General features: G+C 41.1%; 2 protein-coding genes across 2 annotated transcripts; both read right to left on the bottom strand.

The window, feature by feature from the left end:
- Positions 1 to 412: 412 nt before the first annotated feature.
- On the bottom strand, positions 413 to 2,110 carry LOC103708237 (hydroquinone glucosyltransferase-like). The gene has a single exon (XM_008793102.4). It carries the CDS (start codon positions 1,998 to 2,000, stop codon positions 570 to 572), a length of 1,431 nt encoding a protein of 476 aa, XP_008791324.3. The 5' UTR covers positions 2,001 to 2,110; the 3' UTR covers positions 413 to 569.
- Positions 2,111 to 9,476: 7,366 nt separating this feature from the next.
- LOC103701352 lies at positions 9,477 to 10,663 on the bottom strand. The gene has a single exon (XM_008783387.3). The coding sequence runs from the start codon at positions 10,497 to 10,499 to the stop codon at positions 10,041 to 10,043; it is 459 nt and encodes a 152-aa protein (XP_008781609.2). The 5' UTR covers positions 10,500 to 10,663; the 3' UTR covers positions 9,477 to 10,040.
- Between the last annotated feature and the right edge of the window lie 825 nt (positions 10,664 to 11,488).

The raw sequence follows: 11,488 nt of genomic DNA, 5'->3' as shown, positions 1-11,488 counted from the left end.
ATGGTCCCTAAGAATCACCATCAATCTACTAGGTTCCTTGGTGATAACGTGCTGTCCATTAATTGCGAAACCAGCTTCTAATCAGAATACGGTCTTTGCGAGCGAGAAACTCGGCTATATGAAAGTATGCCCACATTTCCTTTTTGTTTTGTGTTTTTTGTTTTACATCATGGATTTCAATGTGTATTAACTTGTGAAGTAGGTCATGTTCAGATTTTAAACTACTAGTGTACTCCTAAATGAGCAATTAGCTAATTATTGCAGAGTTCTCAGGTTGTTGTACATTGGGTTAGCCCTGGATGGAAGAAGCTTTCAGCTTTTTTTTTTATATATTTTTTCCCTACTTTTCACTTTCTTTCTTTTATGGTATTTCTATAATCAAGCGAAACCAATTTTTATACAGAGAAAAATATTAGCTCATCAGTAATAAAAGATTACTCCAAACCATAGGAACACCCTTCTCAGAAAGTGACATATAATAGAACCAACACCATACCAAATTAAAAAGGGCAAAGAAAAAGAAAAAAGAAAAAAAAGGGAAGGAAGAAGCCAGAAGACCATATGTTTCTTTACACGGGATTCGAGCCCTTCCATTTCTGAGCCACCTCCGTGAGGGTCTTGTAGGCCAGCCCATCGTCCTGCAGCCCTTTGATCGCCGCCTCTTGGAGCTCCTTCACCCGGCTCCTCACCCTCTTCCCCTCCTCCCCCTCCATCAACTCCTTAGCCACCCTGGCAATCTCCTCCCTCCCGATCAACCCATCCTCCCCTTCCTTGGGCCGCAGCGCCGCCTTGACGCCCTCCACCAGCATGACCGCATTCTGGCGCTGCTCGGCGTAGAGCGGCCATGCGATCATCGGCACGCCGTTCACCACGCTCTCCAGGGTCGAATTCCACCCGCAATGCATCAAGAATCCGGCGGTGGCGCCATGGGCCAGCACCTCTACCTGGGGCGCCCAGGATGGCACGACCAGGCCCCGATCTTTGGTCCGTGACACGAACCCTTCGGGCAGGAAGGCGAAGGGGTCACCCTTGCTCTGGGCGCTGAAGTAGGACCCACTGGTCTCACCGCTGTCGCTAGGGCTCCGGACCACCCAGAGAAACCTCTGGCCACTCATCTCCAATCCCAGAGCCAGCTCCACCAGCTGCGCCCTGAGGAGGGTCCCACCACTGCCGAACGACACGAACAGCACCGACCCATGTGGCTGCATGTCCAGCCACCTGAGGCACTCCGAACCGTCCATCCCCGGCGGGGAGCCGGTCTGGACCAGCGGTCCGATTGGGTAGACCGGGGGCCGGCCCGGTTCTTTTTCCCGGAGGATCTTGGCCGCCCCGGGCTCGATGGCGTCGAAGGTGTTGACCAGGATCCCCTCGGCCTCGCGGTAGCGTCTGCCGTGGTGGACTATCCACTTGTAGCACTCGTTGGACCGGTCCTGGATCGGGTGGAGGAGGTCCGGGCCGGGGACCGGCACGCAGCCCGGCAGCTCCAGCGGGCCGGGGAGGTCGCGGTACTCGCACGTCGTCGTCGCGTCCAAAGTCGGCAAATGGAAGAAGAGGGAGAGCAGCAATAGATTAGAAGGGAAGAACATGTAGTGAGGGATGCCGAGCTGTTTGGGGGCGTCGAAGGTGTCGGCGCCGAAGAGATCGGTGAGGAAGGCGACGAGGTTGGTGGAGGATTGGAGGTCGCGGAGGACGTCGCGGAGGGCGGGGACGGAGCGGGCGGCGGAGACGGACATGATGGTCTCGACGCGGGCGTCGGGGGGGAGGTCGTCGAGGGGGACGGGGGGGAGGGCGACGGAGGAGATGGAGGGGGGCAGGGCCGCGAGGAAGGCGGACTGGGCCTTGGAGGCGGAGCTGGCCAGGGTGATGAAGGTGAGGGTGAAGTCGTGGTGGGCGACCAGCCACTTCGCGAGCTCGGCCAGGGGGATCAAGTGGCCCATGCCCGGGGTCGGGAGGATCGCCAGGTGTGGGGTGGTCTTGGTGACGACTCCATTCGTCTCCATGGCTAGCCTAGCTCGGAGGATTGCTTTCTGTATCTCTCTCTCTCTCTCTATCTATCTGTCTGTTGTACGAGTTGTTATTGAAGAGAGGATGAGGGAAATGGTTATATATAATCATGATGGCTGGGGTTTCGTTTGGCTGGTTCTTAGTCCAAGGGGTGACGTCCTTGTTTTGTACATGGATACGTGTGGGAAACAAGATGGGGGAAGGAACGGGGGGATCGAGAGGAGGGGGAGGTGAGGTAAGAAAAAGCGTAAGGCTTATGTAAGAGAGAGAGAGAGAGAGAGCTCGTGGTTTAACGCTGGCTTCTGGGGACTGATGGGTGGCTTCTAGAAGCTAGGCCTAGTTTCGAGGGACACTTCTCACCTAACAGGGGTGGGGAACGGGATTTGACTGCTGGCTATATTTTTAGAAAGTTCTGAGAGCAGTGGGAGCTAAAGAAAAAGGATTTGAAGTTTTGAACGAATAGAAATTGGGATGGATTGGATCGGGGTGGGTATCCACGATTGCTACGGTGCAAAACACGCATTGCAGATGATCCCACTATGAATGGGTGCAAGGAAAACTAAAAGGTAAGGTTTTGTGATTGGATCAAAGGCAAAGCTCTATGTGAAATTGGAGGCTTAGGTATCTTTGTAGTTGGATAATGACATATATTCTTTTTTTGGTGATCGATATTCTGTGTCCTTATGGTGGGATGGGGAATAGAGATTGCCATAATGGTGGAAAATAAAAGACCTTGCTCGCTAAGTCTTTATATATATATATATATATAGGAGAGAATATTTTATATTTTTTTACAATTCCACATTAACTTACCCTCTCAATCCGAATTAATTAATATTTTCTCTCTCATATATATATATATATATATGGGATTGATATGGTAAGTTATCAATCTATCCATTTTTCATTGGACAAAAAAATACTCATACTTTTTATGACTCTTAAGAATATTTTATGTGTTTTTAACATCCCACATTTCTCACCCTCTCAACCTCCTAATTAATACTCACTCCCTCTCTCTCTCTCTCTCCAGTATATATATATATATATATATATATACAAGTATGCATATATATATATATATATATATATATATATATACATGTATGCATGCATGTACATATATGTGTGTGTATATATATCTGTATGTATATATATATGCATATACGTACGTATATATACATACATATATCTATCTATATATATACATACATCTATTTATATACATGTATATATATACACACATACACACACACACGCATACATACATACACACACACACACACACACACATATATATATATATGCATATATATATTTAGTACAATTAGAATTTGTTTATGATATTTGGGAACTTTCGCTGCATTATACTTTTGATTTCACTGTAATACCTATTCTAGTATTATTTTCTCCCCCTCCTTTTTTGGTAGAGTTGGGTATAAATCAAAAGAGATGGCTAAGCCAATAATGTAGGCGAAGTGGAGCCATAGTGTAAGGATCCGTGCGGACGTGTGTTTAGTCTCACATCAATTGTTCGTCGGGTAGATTTTGAATACTTATATAGAATCAAAAAATTCAAATAATATCATTTGGTGATTTTTTTTTATGAGGTCTTGGGTACTTATATAGAATTAAGAAACTCAAATAATATTTTTCGGCTAAAAAGATTTGATATGATTATTTTTAATATTTGAAAGATTTTGCTGTTAACTTGTACTTGCATATCAAGGGGGGGAAAAAAAGCATTTTGGCTTTCAGACCATCTAGCTTAGGACGAAAACAACAATAAAAATGAAAAAAAAAAAACTTGAAAATTTTGTTTCACTACGGTGCCTATTATGGTATGTATTCTTTTCCTCTCTTTTTTGGGGGATAATGGAGGATGCCAAACCTATGATGCAGGAAAAATCAGAGTATGGAGTGTCCGCCCGGTTCATGTGGTGTTCGTCTCATTCCAGGAGAAAGGGAGCGTGACTGTGCATGAGTTGGTCTCACCTATATGCAAATGTGAGTTATCTAATAATAATGAGTTCTCGACGCTATTTATGTAGAGGTGATAAAAACGTAACCGGATCTATAGGTTCACACCAGAGCTTCTAGACGGTGGAGAAGATTGTGGACCAAACATCTTGTATTTGATTTACTAGTTGAATCTTATAGTCATTTTCTTTTTTGGTCATGTTATAACAACATGTGAGGCATTAATGCGACTTAATTTAGGGCATATTTGGTTGAAAGGAGTTGGGCTCTGAAATAAGAATGGAAATAAGTGATTCTCACTCGAGGATTCTATTCTCATTCCCATTCTAGGAAAGAATGGAAATGCCTGAATACTCCAAAACTAAGTCTTGAGTCTCCTTCTAGTATTCGAATCCCATTTTGCCAAATTTATCTAAAAAGTTATTTTTTCCAAAATTCTCTTTGTTTAATCGATTTTTATGAAATATCTTTCCGTCTAATTAATTTTTGATTCTGATTTTGATTCTGGTCATCAATTAAACATATCAGAAAATATGGCTATTTCGATTTCTATTCCAATTTATTTCGATTCCAATTTCGGTCACAAACTAAGCATACCTTTGAGTTTTCAAATGTGGAACCTACCACCAAAACACTGGCATCAACTTATCCAAAAAAATAAAAAATAAAAATACTAACAATAATGAAGATAATGATGATGAAGAAGAGCATGCCGACGTGGATTGATTGTACATTGAGCAGGGCTCGACCGCGCGGGCTAAATTTACAATTTTTTTTGGATATGTCCGAAGTATACTAAGCTGATTAGCTTTCTATTTTTGATACAAACTCATTAGCTTTCTAAGACCCACATTTCGCCCCCTGGAAAAGGGATCTACTCAAGAATTTGATATTAAATAATGGATGTTGTAAGTTTTCCGATGCCAATATTGCATTGTAAACTTGAGGCCTATAAATGATAGATGCTCCTTACATGTTATGATTATCAGCGGCAATGCCATAAAACTTACACTATTTTCTATTATATATTATGATTATTTTAATATTAAAAAAATATCATAAATTTTTATTGGTGTTATACAGCAATATGAGGAGATGACATGCTGACTATAAAAAAAGCCTCTATTACATAATAAAATATCAAGACGTTTCTGTTTCACCAACGAATAATTATGTGATAATGGCTTACGATAGCTTTAGGTCATACATAAGTCATAAAACTCTTTATTTATTGAGCAAGAAGGTGGCGAGGCCCCGCCTGTCATCGCACGTAGGCAAGTTTGTGTTTTCAGAAGATTGTATATCCAGTCTCACCCACCCCCCCCCCCCCCCCCCCCCCCCCCCCCCCCCCCCCCAAAAAAAAAAAAACTTTCTTTTAGTCAAGTATGGAGCCAATATTTTAGCTTCGGAAATTCTAAATTCACCAAGCATTATACAAGAAAGTGCCTTGATTCATTTGAAATTTCTGCACCAACATCGGTGAAATTCCAACTTCAGGATGGTCTTGAGTGTATGAGTCTATATTTTGCCTCTCCGGCCCTGGGACACACACACCAAAAAAAAAGATAGATGACAAATTTCGAGAAAAGCTTGTCTTCTTTCATGTCCTGTGACACAAACCATACAGTTTGTGGGGCGAGTTTCAAAGAAAGAAGGTGCAAAATCTGAAGCTGAGTTGAAGAGAAATACAAAGTAATTAGTTTCACAGACACATTACCTGCCACCCCTTTATAGATATCCACTCTTTTGACTAAAGCAGCAGTAAAGCAAATACTCAATATATCTATACAATGGCTCTAATTTGTTAATCATGCCATAATTAAAGGTAATTGCTCATCACATTACCAGTAAAGTAAGTACTCATCATAAAGCCAAAATGACATTATTGATTGCCCCACTTAGAAATGAAAGCATAAAGATTATAATGCAATTATATGTTAAACATTGTAAATGTTCTTTCCTGGACAATGGCTAGATTCCTTGGCAAGTCAAGGAGAGCAACTATCTTATTTTAATGCAAAATGTGGTATTAGATGCAAAGTAACATACTACTTCTCCAATCATTCATGGAACTAGGATCATTTTAGTAAGGATTTTCTTTTTCTTTTTGAGTATGGTTACCCAAACCCACAACCTTATATAGATAGTGGTAGGCTTGACCAACAACGAAATGACACCACACCTGTCCGGAATGAGACCTAAAGGTTTTCTTTGCCTTTTTGGCGCTTTGCATCCATGGGGATTTCTTCTGATCCCGAGTAATGTCGGTTCCCAGTGAATTCTAGCTAAATCCCCACTTCCTTCGACCTTTTTCTGAAGCAAAGATACTCGCTTTACCATGATACACGCATGACGGGAAAAATAACACCATCTTTTTACTTCAAGATCCCAACATAATCCAACCTGGGAAAGCTTGATTCCAGAAGGCCCAATCTGTGAGACTAACAGGCTGGACTTCGAAAAGTGAACTGGGCTGCATCAATAGCAGTGCGAGCCGGACCGGGCCATGAGATTTAATTTGCATCAAGAGCCGAAGAAGATGGGAAACAATTTCCTGATTCCTAGGCCAAAAGCCCATCATCCGCATCAATCCGGCACTGGACCGTAGTGTACGGCGAGTGCTTCTTCTTGCTTGCAATGTTGCACAGGGATGAACACCCAATTAGTACATATAATTTTTTCTAGCAAATGTTATGTACATATAATTTGTTCTCAATCTTATAAAACTGCTACCATTTTTTCCCGGCCGGCTTGCACTTTAGTCCAGATATAGATGATGCAATAGAAAATGGTCGCACCTTCTTATTTTGGGAGGAGTTAGTGGTCTTTAACCCTTGGGAGTTGATTCCAGTGATTGACTTGTGGTCACTAGTTAACAAAGAAATCAGAAGGTTAAACTGATCTTACTTCAGAGAGTTTTTGAAAAACAGTATACCTAAGTCTAAAGGACCCAACCAACTGCCAAAAATACTGTTCTGGTTACTAGTACTTTAAAGCCAGAAAGAAAGAAAGAAAAAAAAAGGAAAATGAAAGAGGTTTTGGGTGAGTGACCAGTATAATGCAAGTGACCCAGGTCATGGGATGTAGCCTAGTGATGGCTCCATCCTTCAAAATAGAGGAGATTCCATATTAGAAATTTAAAAGGTCTTCTTCATGTTAGATGTATGTATATACACATTTAGTCACAACATATGACAGTGTATAAGACTCATATAAAGTCTATATTTGTATTGGATCGTGAAACCTATCTGATGCATCTTATCTTCTCCCAAGTTCACACTTTGGAATATCAATACATGTATAATTTGTATAATTTTATGAGAAATCATATAATTTTATATGTAAAATAATAACTTATTCTCCCTTTATGTAAACAAGATATAATCTTGTGCCACTATACAAAAAAAGAAAACTTCCGACTCTTATTTGCCCGGCAAAAATTTTTCCCCGTCAACATTTGCCGACGCTTTTTAAAAACGTCGGCTAATGACGACGCTTAAAAACGTCGTCGAAGTTAGTATGTAATTGAGGACACGTTTAACGACGCTTTTTAGCGTCGTTAAAAGCATTGTCGGAATCCAAAAAACCACCTCATTTTAGTCCCACACCGGCGGATCTGAAAAAAAATAACTGTTTATATAGCCAAACCCAACCACTCCGCACGGATAGAATGAATGTACCGATCGGGGAGGTTGTTTGTATTCCTGAATGGAGGAGAAGAGACAAACAGCAAATGGTAATTCGCAGCGTCGGAAATTAGCGACACTTTTAAAAGCGTCGGAAAATATTTTTTCCACTGTAGCATAGGCGACGCTTTCCCAACGCTTTGAAAAACGTCGGGATGGTTCCTACCGACGCTTAAAAGCGTCGCTAATAGCCAAAAAAATTGTTGCTAATGTCCAAGTTTCTTGTAGTGTGCAATTCGTAATTCCTAATTACATAATTAAGGTACATGCATGTAAGTTATTCCACATGTCTGTCCCATGTTATGGGCAGGCCACGGATCATGAATGATGGCAGGGTTTCCATGTAACCTGCCAAAATTTTCACATCATTAAAGGAACCCACCAAATATTGTTGTTTCTGTTCATTATTTGCCCCCTGCCAGCGCTAGCAATAGGCTTCTGTATGCCTGGGCGGAGTCGTGTTTGTGTGAGAGCAGCTTATCGATTCGATCGGTTGAGTTCGAAGGCGCAAGGAGATATGAATGAGAACATTAACGATACGAGTCTTGGCCCGGAAAATCTAGCATGTTGAATGTTTGTCGCCCATGCAGCAGAAGGTACGTCCATTTGTTCATGGAACCGATGAGAGATCCAACCCATACGTTTTATTAGTTGGTTTTGTTAATTAGCCACTAGAGCCCCAAAGCTTAAGCTAATATTGAAATAGTCAATCATCAGGCTTAGCACCCCTTCACAAGTGGTCAAAACCATTGCAATACAATAACTAAAAAGTATCCAGATAACGAAGACAATGACCGGATCGATCACCAAGCCTCACGTGAGTGAGGGTGTTAAACTTGATATACATTGTTAATCCTTTCAGTATTAGTTAAAATTTTAAGATTGATTGGTTGGTTAACAGGTCTGATTATAGTTGATCTAGTACATAGCAAGTTAAAAGTAAAAATGTTTGGACTTTGGAGTTTATTAGGTGAACCATTGTCGAAGGTCAAATGATTTGTTAATTTGTAATGATAAAGGAGAACATGATAGAGAATGAGCAAGAAAAATAAAGATACGTATTAAAAAGAACCAAACTTCAGCTGATGTAGGAGCTGAGTTATAAGTTGTGAGTTGAAGCAACCATGGTTTTAGGCTGTGGTTTTATGCAATAATATTTTGTTTCTTGGGTTCTTCTTAATGTGATCATTGTTGATCTTTTATTTTATTTTATTTTTTTTAAAAAATGATGCTAAGAATTCCTTCGTGTGTTTTAAAATTTCTTTTTTATATTTATTTCACATAAAGCTTTCATACATAGTCATCCAAATTAAGGATAGCTCTATCACATTAGATTAATCAGATTCTTAGTTTGATTAGCACACATCTATTGCTCTAAATGAGCGATCCAACTTGAAAAATCAAAAATTCAGCTCAAAATCTTGGCTACTTATTGGATGAAACACCAATCCAACTTAGCAAGTTTCCATCCCCGGAAATTGTTTAGCATCCATATATATTTCATATTATCTATATGATTCATACATATTTATTTAATATTATCCATACATATTTTACCATAAATATCTTGATCTCCGTTTAAATCTAGATTGCGAATATCAAAAGAGTTGAGTATTCAAGATTTTAGATGATAATTTATTATGATTTCATTTCAGGTTTTGTCTCAATCAACTCTCAAACTTGTCATCGGCACGAATAAACAGGCTCAAAGCTACAGGGGAAACATGGCTCTTGTGTCCCATCCCCTCCTAACCAGGTACGAATTAAAACAAACCACAAAAGAGAGAGAGAGAGAGAGAGAGCATGAATCAGAAAAGGCAATTCACCAAAAACAATCAATTAACAATAGATATGTCAAATGGGCAGAAAAAATGAATAAGAAATAAATATTTAAATCACTATTCTAGCTAAATATGTGGAGCTAAAATTATTCGACTGTCATTTTTGATGAAACTGAATTGAGGAAGAAAACCTATTTCATACAGACATCCAAGCATTACACTGCTTGTGATAGTTTTGTGATCACAGGTACGTCGTCATAATATATGTTCTAAAGTATACCTATCTTGATAAAACCAAACATGCCTTCGAGCTGAAGAAAAATTAGCAGTAAACTCTCTCTTGCTTATAAAAAGGGGGGAAAAATGAGAGGCGGGAGTATACAGCCCGACATCAAACCCCACGAAAGATCCAGCTCAAGCTACTCGAGTCTTCGTTGACCAATCGTTGAGACCATTCCGACCCATAGGATCCGGCACTTATTACGCGACGTATTAGCTGCAAGTCGAAATTCCAAGGTCCAAGCAACCCACTTCCATGTTATGGGCGCAAACTGGAGGAGGATGAGCAACACATGAACGGAATATTCCCTCACGACACCACGTTCAGTGGGCCAGCAGTGGTGCTCGTCAACCGTTCCGACATGGTCTTACTCACCGCCGAGTCGAGCTCCGGCGACCCGAAATCCTTCTCAGAGACCTCCGGTATCGAAGCAAGACTGCCCGATCGCCAATAAACACCATGGCAGCCATGCTCATCATGCTGGTAAGTTTGGAGCCGCACCCTGAATGTAGGTCTTAACCGGAACACGGATCGGAGGAGCTTGTGAAGTGATCTGGAGAATTTGGAGTGCTTCTTTGTCTTGCCGGCAGGCGGCAGTGGCGGCGGCGGGTGCTCATCGGATAAGTGCGGCATGGAGAGGCACCTTGAGGCGATGGCGGAGTCGAGCTGCCGTTTAAAGGATTTAAGCTCGAAGGAGTCGTAGAGAGAGCTGGCGCAATCCCATACAAGAGAGTAATTGGCTGGGATTTGGTTTTGGTCTTTATCCATGTTATACTACAAAGTAGAAGAAAGAAGGAGAAAGCTAGGATAAGGAAGTGGTGGAAAGGCGAGGAGATATATGGAAGGGATTGGGAGGGACGTTGGAATTGGAGAAGCTTTACAAGTGGATGGACGCGGCCCAAACGCGTTGGCAACGCCAAGGAAGCTTCACGATCTCTGCACCAACACCATTGAATAGTGGCTGGAGGGAACTGGTGTTGGTATATGCTAGCTTTCCACGCACTTATAACTTGGTGTCTTAATGAGGGGAGCTTCTCACGAGTGCAATAACTGACTACAAGTCTGCAGTTTGGAAAGAAAGCTTGCAATTCAACTTGCTGGGCTACATCTGTCCACAGATTCATGCAAATTGGGTCACATCGAGTTGACCAGCTAGTGGGTTGCATGGCTTTATAACGACAGTAAACTACCTCCCTTTCTGAGCATGATCTCTCCCTGTGGCCACTTCCTTATGGACTACAAGCAAAACAATTTAATATTGTTTAGTAAAATTCAAACATGAGAGGAGGGATCACATATTGATTGATTAATGAGAGGTGGGCTGGATAATGGGGAAAAAGGGAGGAAAAAATTATAAGTAGGCGCTTTGATTTCATATCTTTAAACTAGAGATGATGAGACTTTGATGTGCCCATAGTTCTAATTATAACAGCTCGATGACTAATTTCTTTTTAATTGCTAAATACCGTTAATTTCATGAGGAAGGATTGGTAGTTGGTAAAGAAATCTGAAATTATACTCCTATCTTTCAAGAATTTTGGATGGTCATTGCCATACTCCATTTTACTTTTTTTTTTTTACTGCGATGGATAGCTCACATACTTTTAGTATGGATATATCCAAAAAGATCCAAAAAAAAAAAACAATACATCGTAGACTGCTCTAAGCAGCTCCTTTTTTCGATCCATAGGGTCCTCCAGGGTGATCCGCCATGTACATTTTACTACTTCAGTCTTCTAAGAAAAACTAAAATTCGG

This window comes from Phoenix dactylifera, chromosome 9, assembly GCF_009389715.1.
Source record: "Phoenix dactylifera cultivar Barhee BC4 chromosome 9, palm_55x_up_171113_PBpolish2nd_filt_p, whole genome shotgun sequence".
NCBI lineage: Eukaryota > Viridiplantae > Streptophyta > Magnoliopsida > Arecales > Arecaceae > Phoenix > Phoenix dactylifera.
This window is presented reverse-complemented; position numbering and strand designations above follow the sequence as displayed.

Coding starts and splice junctions, on each gene's coding strand:
- LOC103701352 (XM_008783387.3), bottom strand. CDS start 10,499: ATGGATAAAGACCAAAACCAAATCCCAGCCAATTACTCTCTTGTATGG.
- LOC103708237 (XM_008793102.4), bottom strand. CDS start 2,000: ATGGAGACGAATGGAGTCGTCACCAAGACCACCCCACACCTGGCGATC.